General features: G+C 39.6%; 1 protein-coding gene across 4 annotated transcripts in view; it reads left to right on the top strand.

Moving 5' to 3' along the window:
• The window catches only part of bahd1 (bromo adjacent homology domain containing 1), a 35396-nt gene extending 24457 nt beyond the window's left edge, over window positions 1–10939 (top strand). For all 4 annotated transcript variants that reach the window (XM_008399998.2, XM_008400001.2, XM_008399999.2 and 1 more), the window contains 5 exons: window positions 2952–3352; window positions 5314–5473; window positions 5553–5632; window positions 5801–5892; window positions 6626–10939. In XM_008399998.2, the coding sequence (XP_008398220.1) occupies window positions 2952–3352; window positions 5314–5473; window positions 5553–5632; window positions 5801–5892; window positions 6626–6818 (926 nt within the window). In that variant the 3' untranslated portion in view covers window positions 6819–10939. The remainder of the gene's footprint in view (window positions 1–2951; window positions 3353–5313; window positions 5474–5552; window positions 5633–5800; window positions 5893–6625) is intronic.
• Window positions 10940–13853: the final 2914 nt, after the last annotated feature.

The following is a 13853-nucleotide window of genomic DNA, read 5'->3' as shown; positions in this document are numbered from 1 at the left end:
GATTTATAAACTAAAAAGTCTATTCTTTGAGATACAAGGAGCCAGTGTAGGGACTTTAAAACTGGAGTTATGTGCTCTATCTTCCTGGTTTTAGTCAGAACACCAGCAGCAGCTTCTGGATCTGATTTATTTGTTAGTCAGACCTGTGAAGACGCTGTTGCAGTAATCAATGCGACTAAAGATAAACGCATGGATGAGTTTCTCTAGATCGTGCTGAGACATCAGTCCTCTAATCCTGGAGATGTTCTTCAGGTGACAGAAGGCCGACTTTGTGACTGTCTTAATGTGGCTCTGAAGGTTCAGGTCAGAGTCCATCACTACTCCCAGGTTTCGGCCTGATCGCTGGTTTTCAGTTGTAATAACTGAAGCTGTGCATTGATTCTAGATCTATAACTTTAGATCGCTCCTCTTTAGGTCCAAAGATAACTTCAGTTTTGTTTCTGTTCAGCTGAAGAAAGTTTTGGCACATCCACACATTTATCTAAGCATCTGTTCGGTGATTGGAATGGTTCAAAGGTCACATGGTGACATCGTAATGTAGAGCTGTGTATCATCTGCATAGTTATGGTAGCTAATCTTATTTCCTGTCAAATAGATATCGAACAAGAGGGGTCCAGGGATTGAGCCTTGGGGAACAGCACATGTGTCTCATGTCCGCTTGGAAGAGAAATTACCGACTTAAAGAAAGAAATCCCTGCTCTTTAAGGACGATTCGAACCAGCTGAATCAATATGACAATATTATCGTATATCACGGTAACTTTATCGTCCAGCGAAAATTATCGCGACAGACGTAGACGTCACTCCGCAATGTTTCCTATTTCCCCAAAAATAAATTTCTCCAACATGATTTAATCTGGTTTCTGTTCATCTAACTTTTACAAAAATATGTTTGCTTTTTCCCCCTTATTTATTAAAACTGTCTTCATGTCGAGTCAGAAATCCTCCTCCCACTGCTGCTGCTGTCTGCAACAACCAATCAGAGCCAGGAGGCGGGTGTTAGCGCTGCCAATCAATCTCCGGTTTGCGCTGCTCAATGTGTGCTAATGGTGGAAAAACTAATTACAACTAGAAGAAAACCATTTATCCACCTACACCTACTAAAATTATACACTTTTACTTTACAGTATTATTTACAGTATTTCTCGTGATTCCTTTTAATGTCGTTTATGTTTATAACTAAATTTAACATTTTTAAAATAAATTAAAGTTCTAATTTGATTCCTTCTCTCCACATTCCTCATGTTTTATTGTTTTACGTTTGCAGAAAAAGATTTTTTCTAATAATTTGCATATAAGACAAATTATGCATTTTTTAAATAATTATATATAAAGCATTCAAAAATGCTTTATGTTGGTAAAGTTTATAATTATATAAACTTATTTCATTTTTACAAATTAAACTCCTCACTCCCTTATTCCTTATCTGCCTCTGAAATATTCTGCTTACGATGTTTTTTAAGCACCTTGGTTGTGGTTGAACATTGTGATTCATGGTGGCAAATGAAACTGAACTCTGAGGTAGAAAGGTGCTGCAGCTCATGTCATGATGCTTTTGTGTGTTTTTATCTCTTTAATTCGGTGCAGTTATTCCACATTTGACAACTTAAACTTCACTGGTTATTTATAATTGATAAAAAAATCAGGCGATAAAGTCAGTGTAAGTGCTTTAAAAGCTCTTAACAGCGAGCCAGTAGTCATTTAGAAAACATTCCCATTGCAGTTGGATTGTGCTTTTATGTTGCATGTTTTAATTGCAAGGTTACTTTGAATGCATTTCCTGTTTGGGCAGCCAAAGCGGTGCAGTGCACTAAGAATAGCTGCCTTATCTGACCCATTATAAAATGTCAGTCAACTGGGAAGTTGGTGAGAGAGAGAGAAAAAATAAAAAATCAGAAACAGGGCAGGACCTCTTTTGTCTCAGATTGAATGCATGCGGCTGCAGACTGAACCGAAACCTGAGCCGACTGAAAGAGCTCAAGTCGAGAAATTAGTCAGAACAGAAACGGTGGATGTATACGTGAACGTTTGTGTGTCTTAAAGCACCTGAATGTGACCTCCATTTAAAAACAACAAAACAAAAAAAGAACAGGCTTCTTTCCTCTGAACACTGAAGTCGTTTGTCACTTTCTGCGGCTCGGTGTGTGAACGCTGGCGCTGTCGTCTACCGCAGGGCCCGACTTTAATCTCAGTGGAAATCTCTGGCCCTGTTCTCATGAGACGCTTAAACACTGGAAAGAACAGGTGTGAGCAATAATAAAGGTAATGATGCCTGAGCTTTATGCAGCAGATTTTCACGCTGTCGAGTCTGTTGGCTTACTGTCACACTGGGGCACAGAAATGGAAAAGGAGATATCATTTAAATGCCATTAGTAATTCCTTTTCTTTTCATTATTCTGACACGTCTGCTGTGGAAGTGGCCGGCGGTCCGCCCACGCTGCGGTGTCACTTTACCGACGCTCATTCTAACTTTTCTGGGAGATGTTTTACAGATTTGGTTTGTGTCTCTTTAACTCTCCTGTCAGTTTTGTGGCACCTCTGGACGCTTTGCATGAATAAAAAGCTTCTTGTTTTAATTCCTTGCATGAATGCAAAGGTTGGAGATTTTATTCTGAAAAAGCAGCTTTTCTTTAATTGTCTATAAATCAATGCAAAACGAAGGATTTGTACAGTTTTGGCGAATTACCGCTCTGAGTGTGGTTTTTTCAGCAGATGGCCCTTTTTGAGTCTCCAGTTAACGATTAATCATTATAGATTATTTCAAAAATTCATTCATCACAATTAATTAGGGCTGGGCAATAAAACAATAACAATATATATTGTGAGTATTCAATACCCTTTTACTCGAGTAATTTCTTGAACGGCCACATTTTACGTTTGAGTAAAAATATGTTGAAGTACCATTTTTAGGTATTCTGCCAACGATTAATCGTTTCCTGCTCCTCCCTGCAGAAGAATACTCTCCGAGCCTCGGCGATCACCACGGCCCGTCCTTCATCCCCATGTGTCCCACCCCCAGAGTCCTGACTGGCTGCCCCGTTCCCACTGTGCCTCCTGCCGGCCAATCAGTGCCCCACATCCAGACGCCGCCCTCTGACCCCTGCCGACCCCAGCCGCCGCTGCAGGTGGCGAAGGAGTGTCCGCAGAGTGCCAAGCCGCCCCGCAGCGGCTCGAGGTCCGGAGCCCGCGGCGGCCTGGCCGTCCCGCCTCTGAACCGGGACAAGAACCAGAGGCTCAGCGCCGCCTCGGTTGGAGGGCAAACGGTTCCCAAGCAGCCGAAGAACAGCCGGCAGAAACCCACCAACGGCTGGAGGTCGCTGGGCCAGCCCTTTGAGAAGGAGGTCTTTGTTGTTGTAAGTAGACAGTCTTGCCAAAAGACTTTTAGCATCCTTCAAACATTCTCCATTAGATTCAAATTCGCTTTCTTTCTTCCAGCTGGAGGAAAAATGTTGGTAAAATAAGTCGGATCAGTTTTGTATCCACTCACAAATTAGCCTGGACACTGCAAAAACACTACATCTTACCAAGTGTTTTTGGTTTAGTTTCTCTTGAAAATATCTTGGGATGTTTGAAATAAGACAAAACTGACTTGTGGGTGACTTTTCAGCCAGATTTACCAGCTTGTTTTAAGTAAATACTTTTTTTAATATTGATGAAAAAGTTCTAGTTCTTTCTGATTAGAGGGTCGTCTTATATTTTAAAGAAGGAATGAGGAGATCATTTTATTTTTGTCTGGGTACTTTCAATCAATGTCATGATTATTTTAAAGGTTGCCTTTTATCCTTCCTTCACCAATTTAGGATAAGTTTACCTGCTATACAAACATGTTCATTACATTTTTTTCTGCACTAAATTACTCTTAGATAATGAGATTTTAGTAAATTCTGCCTGTTTTGAGCTGTTTTAGGGTCTCGGTCACTTTAAATCAAAACAAGCTTCAGCTGGCCACGCCCCGAAACTCGATGTTTATACTCGCATGTGAAAATGACTGCAAACAGATGCACAATTACACAACTGCACATCTTTGAAAAGCAGAAGTGGAACCTGCTGCTTAACCAGCAAGAATGCAGCAAGTGGTTTAAGGATAGTAACAAAACACTTTGTCTTTTCCAGCAGCCATTGTACAGCGCATGCAGCAGTGAAACCAGCTGAACAAACATGCTGGGGTTCCAGTTGGGTTACTAGGTAACAGGCCTGGGCTTCTGGGGTTGCTAGGTAACGACTCAGTGCCTGTGGAATGTGACTGAACAATCAGAAGGTTTTTGAAATGGCACCAAAAAACATAAATTTATTGCCATAAAATGGCTGGATGGGTTTTTCTGTGTTATTTTGAGAAACAGTTGAGATCCAAATAAAAGTACAAAAACATGCAAAATGTGAACAGTTTCTCTTTAAATAAACCGCTTGTTTATCCGAATGTTCCTTTAAAAGATAAAAGAAAATTCTCCAGCAGCTTGTCTCTAGATCAGTGGTTCTTAACCTGGGTTCGATCGAACCCCAGGGGTTTGATGAGTCGGTCTCAGGGGTTCGGCGGAGCCTCTGCTGCGGAGATAAAGACACACTTGTGTAAAGTTGTGATGATGCCCCGCTTTGCCATCACTTGCTGCTGAGGATCACGTTACATTGCTTAGCCAATCAGAGCTGCGGAGGAGGCCTGATTGAAGGAGCTCCACTCTCAGCATGGATCTAAACTTGTGTCTTTATTTACTTCAGCAAAGCTCAAAGTTTTTACCAAATTCTGTAGCTTTCTGTGTTCTTCTAAATCTGCTCCTTAGTCGCATCTTTTCGGGGTTGCTGCTGCCTCTAGTGGCGTGGGGGTGGTAACACAACTAATATAATTACATTACTAAATCAGAATACCGCAAAGTCTTTATCATTTATTATAATTTTTTCATTCTCTTAAGAATGTAGAGCTAATTAAATGATCTAAACAAAACCTTAAAGTGGTTCCAGTTTCTCTGTATGGCCAACCTGTTGAAACTGTGGCAGATTTTAAATACCTTGGGTTGTTCCTGGACAGTCAGATCAACTTTGCTGAAAACACTGACTATATTTTGAAGAACTGTTCTCAGAGACTCTACCTTTTAAGAAGACTTGGTGATCATGGGGTGACCCAACTAGACTCTAGTTGGGTCACCCCTATGTCTTGAAATTTGGGGGGGGGGAATCATATTATATTTATCACTACAGAAGGGTTCAGTGAATGCACATATGAAATTGGTGGGTTCGGTACGTCAAAAAAGGTTAAGAACCACTGCACTAAGGACTCACTGTGTTTTTGTTCATGGGTATTTTCTGCTCCCTGTGTTTTCAGGGAGAGGAGGCTCCGGTGTTGAGGAAATGCTTTGAGGGAATCCGCAGGGACGGCGACGAGATTCGCGTCAGAGACACTGTTCTGCTGAAGTCTGGGCCCAGAAAAAAGTCTCTGCCTTATGTGGCCAAGGTGTCTGCGCTGTGGGAGGAGCCGGAGTCAGGTACGTCACCATCACACAGGTGAAGGAAGCTGAACCGGTGAGGGAGAACTGACCGGTACGGACGTCTGTGTTTCCTCAGGAGAGCTGATGATGAGCTTGTTTTGGTATTATCGTCCAGAACACACGCAGGGAGGGCGCAACCCCACCTTGCACTGTGAGGTAAATGGCTGCCATGTTTACAGTTACACTAAATAAAACCTAGCAGCTAAAATGCGCATGACTGCATGACAGAAGACACTCTGGCAGTCAAGAAACATGCAGAAAGTAGCAACTAAAAGGAAAAGCTGGACTTTCCTTCTTTTGTGCTAACTGAGCGTCTCTCTGCAGAATGAGATCTTTGCCTCCCGTCACCAGGATGTCAACAGTGTGGCCTGTATTGAAGACAAATGCTATGTCCTAACATTGGCACAGTATTGTCGGTAAGAAGGGCATCTTTGTGTGTTTTAGTTTGGTTTTTTTATTTCAGACGTTCTGCTGATTAAAAAATAACATTTTCTGAAGCGCTGGACAATAAATCAATAACGAAATAGGAGATTTAGGCAGAGGAAAGGATCAGCCTCAACCCAACCTCTCACAGCCAGTTAAGGAAAGTTTGTGGAATCAACTAACTCGCTCACTCTTTGGTTACCTAGCAACAACTTGTAGAGTAACTGGTGGTTACCTAGCGACACCCTGCTGAGTAATTTGCAAAGCATCAGTTTAAAGTTTCACCACAAAATAAAAAACAACAGAAACTGTGGATAAGAGTTTCCAAACTAGTTTCTAGTTTTAAAAACTAGTTTTGGTTTTAAAACTAGAAACAAAACTAACTTTCAAGTTAGCTTCTACACCAACTAGAAACTAGAAATCAGCTATTTTCTAGCATGAAACTAGCTCAGAACTAGTTTAGAGACTAGAAACTAGTTTAAAAACTTGTTTCATTTTTAAACTAGAAACAAAACTAACTTTCTATTTAGTTTCTATACTAACTAGAAACAATTTCCTAGCTAGTTTCAAGCTAGAAGCTAGTTTAGAAACTAGAAATTAGTTTCTTAAGTAGAAACTAAAGTAACTTTCTAGTTAATTTCTAGACTAAGTGGAAACTGGACAGAAATACGTAACATGTTGTGTTTTTGCAGTGCACTGAAACCTTCCTGTGTTTGTTCTGTGCAGATTTTGTGCCTTGGTAAAGCGCCGCAGGGAGGGCGTCCGCGACAGCGCCACCTCCCTCGTTGTGCCGCCCGTCCTCAGCAACGCCATGCCCACCCACCACTGTGTGCCCGATGACGTCGACCCAGAGCTGGTTCTGTTCTGTCGACACGTCTACGACTTCCGCTACGGACGCCTCCTGAAGAACCTGCAGTAGTACGCGGCGCTGCACAGGAGCGGATCGTGTGACCTTACTGACATCCTCCATGAGTTTTAATCGACTTCTTACGGGGCTTTTAAATAGCTTTGAACTGTTTATGTTTGAACACCTTGCATTTTGCTCGGCAGTCATCTGACGTGATGCATCAGTTACCTGGCGGTGTGAACGGCCTGTGGTGATGTAGCAGCTGTCTGAAGAACATGGAAGTTACTCTGCTGTAAAAAAAAAAATAAAAAAAAAAACGCTACTGTAGCTCTTAGAAATGTGACGTTTGACAGACCTGCAGCTGATGTTTCCTGTGAGTGTTGCTGCCGTCTGCCTGGTGGATGTCAGACAGCTTTGATCATTTTTACCGCATCTCATCTGATTTCCCTCTGATTTGAATATGCTAAATATCACAGATCCAAGAGTGAACTTTACTGGTTTGTCTTAAAAGTCTGCTTTGAGGTGTAGCTAATTATTTAGCTTTAAGCTGCTAGCAGTCAACTTGCAGAGTTAAAACTTGCTGCTCTAGTTGGACGTCACAGAAAAGTTGTTGTTTTCAGATCAGGACTCATCCACAGGAACAGTTTCATTTAAATAAATCCGCCTTCTGCTGTTTTAGCACATATGGAACATATTAGAACCTCCTGATGTGAATTTAGTGAGAAAAACTGAATGAAAAAGATTTTCAAAGTCACAACAGAGAAGATAAATTAATCAAACATCAACAAACCTTTATAACAACTCCACATCTCTAGTCTCTAATATTTCCCACCAATATGAAAAATATCAATAACCTTCATTTTCTTTTCTAATTAATCAAACAAATTTTTCAATTAATTTATTAATCTGATGATGAGTGACACTTGACCGCACATAGATGGACTTATTATCCTCCAAATAATTTAATTTTATTAGTCTATTTCTTATAAAACATAAACTTTTGCATATTGTAAAATATGTAAACCTTTTAAAAAGTTAAAATATAAAAATTTTTCTATAAAGTTCCAGCTCTAGTATATAAAATATATACAATCAAGCTCTTATTATTTACATATTTACATTTTTTAAAAGTTGAAGTGAGCTGGAAATAAACAATGAGGGAGGGCGATGAGGCTGTTTTTATTGAACAATCATGTAGACTAAACATTTAAATTTTACTTAGTAAATATATCAATCTTCACGGCATAAATTAGATTTATCCATTTACATTAACTACACAACAAATCAAGCAAAAACAACTGAGATTATTATTTAATAATAATAATCTCACGTTTTTATGGTACTTTGAGGCTCCAATCTACACAAATAAGTTGAAAATGTTTTATTTATTTAATTTGGACAGCAGCAAAAAGTCTGAACATGGTCAAGAATTTATTCCCAGAAAAACATAATCAGTCAACAGATTTAAGAGTTTATTTTAAAAAGTTTCAACAAAAGTCTTCAAAAGTTTTTGGATCTTTCTTTTTTTTTCTTTTTTTTTTTACTAATTAAAAATTAACCAATTAATTTCACGTGAAAATGAGAGAAATTCAGTTTTATTAGGAAGCTGTTGGTGTGGATGTAACCTGAACTCACCTGAGTTTTCAACAACAAATATAAAGTAGAAATGCAACAAAAGAGGAAAGTTTTTCCATCATATCCACAATGAGGTATTTTACTTGGTGTCGATTATCGTTCGGCCATTTCTGCCTCCTCACGGCGTTCAGTGAGCCGATGTTTTCTGTGTCGCATTTAGATTTGTGATGAAGACAAATTTAAGACGTGTATTTATTTCTGTACGGCAAAAATCTAACTTCTTTGAGACTTTTGGATGATACGGCTTTCATTGTTTGAGTTGCAAAATGAGCCTCTAAGGATTTTTTTTGTCGAAATGTTAAAGTCAGAAGATGAACCCGCAGGACCAAAATGTACTTTGGTTTCATTCTCCTTTACAGAAGAAACGTTTTTCCTCTTCACCTGAATGCTACAATGATTTTACACCCATTTTCCTGTGCCCTTCAGCCCGCTGCCTTATTCCCAGCCTTCGTCTGAGGAAGATGAGCTCGTCTTCATCCGAGTTGTGAAGCCTGTAAGTGTTGCTTCCCAAACGCTTCCAGTGCTTCCGGCTCCTTTTTCACCAGTGGAGGAACAGTTCATTTCTAACATTGATGATTTTTACCTCTCCCACACTGCAAAAACACAAAATCTTACCAAGTGTTTTGATCTAGTTTGTTGTGTAAATATCTTAGTTTTGTCTAATTTCAAGTAAACTAACTTTCAAGTAACTTTTCGGCAAGATGTAGCAGCTTGTTTTAAGTAAATAATTCCTAAATATAGATGAAGAAGCACTAGCTCCACTGGCAGATTATTTCACTTGTAACAGAACATTTTCTCTTATTATTAGTAAAAAAAATCTGCCAGCGGAACTGGAACTGGGTTGCTAGGTAACAGGTAGCGCTTGGCTGGGGTTGCTAGGCAACGGCGCAGTGGAATATTCTACCATTTGAACTAGCACTTTTTCACCAACATTAATAAATTATTGACTGAAAACAAGCTCCTATATCTTGCTAAAAAGTTACTTGTAAGTTAGTTTTGTCTTATTTCAGCCGTCCTAAAATGTTTGCACTGGAATCTAGACCAAATTAAGCACATTTTTAATAACTCGACTACATCCGATGGCAGAAACGGGATTTGGAGTGAAAACGAGTCTCAACAGAAAGTTTTGGAAGCTGCGTGTATTTCAGGTGTTGCTAATAAATAGGCTGTCAGCGAAAACTTAAACGAATTAATGGCAAATTTTCCACAAAAATGTTTAAAACATTTGGTTTGAGTGATGCTAAGTCTCACCTCTAGGTGGCAGTATTTCTTACTTTTACGGAACTGCTGCCTCAGCTTTACTTGATGTCGAGTTATATCCATGATTATTGCTCTGAGTAACAAAAAGTCACTTTTAACATCATTCATGAGCGCAAATGTTGTAAAATTTGTGATTTTTAGTTACAAATGATAACAAAAACAATCCGAAAATCCTGAATGGACTGATTAAAGTGAAAAGATGTTAAAGAATATTTAATTCCATGAAGTACTTAAAGCTATTTATTAATATTTTAGCCGTTTGTGAATGAGTTTTGTATCAATATAATCTGTCACAACTAGCCCTTTAAGAACATTTATGATTTAGAAATAAAATAAGGACTTTGTTAAAGTTTGACACGACTGCAAAACGGCTCCCTGCACTATTAATCTACAACGTTAACGAAGATGCATCTCGGCAAATTATTAAACGAAAAGTTAATTTAACAATTTATTTATCTTCTTGTGTAATTCTGATGGTATAATATTGTTTCACTGCATTTTATCAATGTTTTTCTGAGACCCTTCCTCCTATCAACACTCATGTTTATTCGTTCATTTAATCAGACGCTAAAGGGATTCTTCAGATTTTTGGAAGTGGGGTTCTGTTGAGAGAGCATGACGGGTCAGTAGCTTACCTCTTGGCTTCTTCTCTTTACATAAACACAGCTTAGTTTTCTTCTGAATCTGAAGTTATTTACACTGAAAACTGAGGTGGTCTCTATAAGTTTGATCTTCTCATGTGAAATTTTAAGCGTGTGTTGCCATAGTAACGACCTGAAGGGGAAATAAGGTGGTATAAGAGTCAATATTTCACCTTTAAGTTGCTGCTAAACTTCTGTTTTAACCTTTTTTTCCTTCCATTCATATTTTAAAAAAGGTTAACTCCGCAAAACGACAGAAAGCGGACTCACAGATAATCTGTAATAAGGAATTATGAGATTTTCTGTCTCATTTGGCTCTCTGTGCCTGTTTCCATTAACTGTTCCTATTCCAGGAGTTTACGGAGGAGAAGGACGTGTCGTCTGAGTAGTTTCCCAAATGCCTTCTTTGTTTGTTGAAAGACGCTGGTCTGATCTTGAATCAAAGAAATGTTTGCACCAAATAAATAGACGAGAGTTGAACTCATTCCCAGGTGTAGAAATACCTGAATGTTAGTCCTTGTGTGGATCTTCCTTTGTATTCTTTGCATGGAAATATCTTGGAAATATTAATCACACCACAGATTATTTGTATGGATTCAAATGAACTTCTGTAACATTAGATATAAGATATTGTAATAAATAATATATGAGTTCAAACTTTGTATCTCGTCTTTTTGTTGTTCGTGTGGTTGTCTTCAGCTGCAGGAATCAATGTTGTCCACATGAGGGCGCTATCGGACAGAGATTTAAAGAAGCTCAACACACTTGGAATAAGATGAAGCTTTTTTTTAAGTCAATCGTTTTTAAAATGGGTACAAAAACATTAAAATGGCAGAATTTTTTTTCTTTCAAAATATGAAAAATGTTTGCTAGTGGAATGAGTAACTTTATTTTTTAAATCTACTGAGATATTTGCAAACATCAGCATGTTTAAAGAAATGTAAACCCCCATATTTATATCAGCTCAAACAGAATGACTTGGCTACAGTAGCTCACTCAAAGTTCAGACCTGATTGAAATGTTGTGATGAGATCTCACCACAGCTGTGGATATCTCTATTTACAAATGTGTTTTTCTGCAAAACGTGTTTCTTCTTGCTACTTGATGATCTTAGCAGGAAAACTCCACACAGCTCAGATTCAGCGTTACCAGTGTTAACAGCGTTACCACTTAACACTGGTAACGCCTCAGCGTTACCAGTGTTAACTCAATGCAGCAACCAACCAACTCGCCAACCAACTCACCATCCAACCCACCATCCAACCTACCATCCAAACCAACCAACCAATCCACCATGCAACCCACCAACCAGCCCACCTACCAATGCACCATCCAACCAATGCACCATCCAACCTACCAACCAACCCACCAACCAATGCACCATCCAACCCACCATCCAACCTACCAACCAACCCACCAACCAATCCACCATCCAACACACCATCCAACCTACCATCCAAACCAACCAACCAATCCACCATGCAACCCACCAACCAACCCACCTACCAATGCACCATCCAACCTACCAACCAACCCACCAACCAATGCACCATCCAACCTACCAACCAACCCACCAACCAATGCACCATCCAACCCACCATCCAACCTACCAACCAACCCACCAACCAATCCACCATCCAACCTACCATCCAAACCAACCAACCAATCCACCATCCAACCTACCAACCAACCCACCAACCAATCCACCATCCAACCCACCATCCAACCTACCATCCAAACCAACCAACCAATCCACCATCCAACCTACCAACCAACCCACCAACCAATCCACCATCCAACCCAACATCCAACCTACCATCCAAACCAACCAACCAATCCACCATCCAACCTACCAACCAACCCACCAACCAATCCACCATCCAACCCACCATCCAACCTACCATCCAAACCAACCAACCAATCCACCATCCAACCTACCATCCAAACCAACCAACCAATCCACCATGCAACCCACCAACCAACCCACCTACCAATGCACCATCCAACCTACCAACCAACCCACCAACCAATCCACCATCCAACCCACCATCCAACCTACCATCCAAACCAACCAACCAATCCACCATCCAACCTACCAACCAACCCACCAACCAATCCACCATCCAACCCACCATCCAACCTACCATCCAAACCAACCAACCAATCCACCATAAAACCCACTATCCAACCTACTATCCAACCTACCATCCAACTAACCGATCAACAAACCCACCTACCAACAAACCAACTAATCCACCAACCCACCAGTGAACCAACCAACCCTTCCTCCCACTCATCTACCAACCAACCCACTAGTCAACCATCCCCCACCTATCCACCTACCTGATTACCCACCACACACAGCTGGCTGTGAGCCGTTAGCAGTACTAATTCAAAGCAGCAAAGACGAGAGGTGGAGCATCTTGAAAAATTAAAGAAGGAGGCCTCAGTCGATAATCAAGGTTTTGTGATTATGTACGAAGCTTCAGGTGCTGTTCAATCAGACTCTGAAGTTTACAAGTGGTGACAAAATGATGTAAGTGTTTGGGTTAAGAGGCAGAGAGAGTCTCTTCACATCGGCTCCCAGTGTAGTTTATCTATGACATGCATTTAATGAATTCGTGAGTTTGCTGCTTTAACCACTAAGATCTTTCTACTGCAGCAACGTTTTACTCCAGCAGACCATTTTACATTATTTTATTTAGTTTCTTCTTATTAGAACATTAATATTTCATGTTAGGTTTAGTGAAGGCTTTTCTTTTTTTTCCCACTTCCTGGTCTTTTCTTCATCGCCTGATAGATTCCTGTTGTTATTTTTCCTGTTTATTTGGCACAGAGGTGAAGCTATTCATTTTTTTTCCATTTGCAGGAAGGTTAAAGTGCCCTTACACTGCAAAAACACAAAATCTTACCAAGTATTTCTAATGCAAATATCTTAGAAATTGAAATAAGTCAAAACTAATTTATAAATAGGATGTTAGCAATATTTAGCAGCTTGTTTTAAGTAAATAATTTCTTAATATTCACTAAAAAGTTTTTCAAGAACAATATTTGTGTTTGTAGCTCTATGGATGCTGTGCAAGGCACCTATTTTTATCTTATAGATTTTGTCACTAGTTTACATGTTATAGCCATTTCTCTCCAAAATGAAGTCACTAAGAGACTAAAAACCAGAAACTAGTCCTGGATTTAGTGTTTTCCTCCAGGCGTCCTCCTGTTAAAGGAGTGTTTTTCTTTCCACTGTCGACACGTGCATGCCCAGTGTGACGCGTTGCTGCAAACTCAACCACTCGCTGCAATCAACCAACCACTCTTGCCACATGCCGGTTTAGGAAGACGGGTTGCTGCGAAATCAGAGAATCTGTGTAATCAGCTGGTTTTTCATATGTAGTAGTTTTTTTTTTACTAGTGGGAAAAACGGACTGCATAGTTTTATAACAATGTGTATGATTTAATTGTAAACTGGTACTTTATTTGTAAATAAACTGTCAAAAAATCTGAGAAAAATCAGTATTTGTGCTTGTTACATTACAGATGATTTAATTTAGAACAAGACATTTTTCCCATCTTA

Source organism: Poecilia reticulata, chromosome 22 (assembly GCF_904066995.2).
Source record: "Poecilia reticulata chromosome 22, P_reticulata-male-v2, whole genome shotgun sequence".
Classification (NCBI taxonomy): Eukaryota; Metazoa; Chordata; class Actinopteri; order Cyprinodontiformes; family Poeciliidae; genus Poecilia; species Poecilia reticulata.
This window is presented reverse-complemented; position numbering and strand designations above follow the sequence as displayed.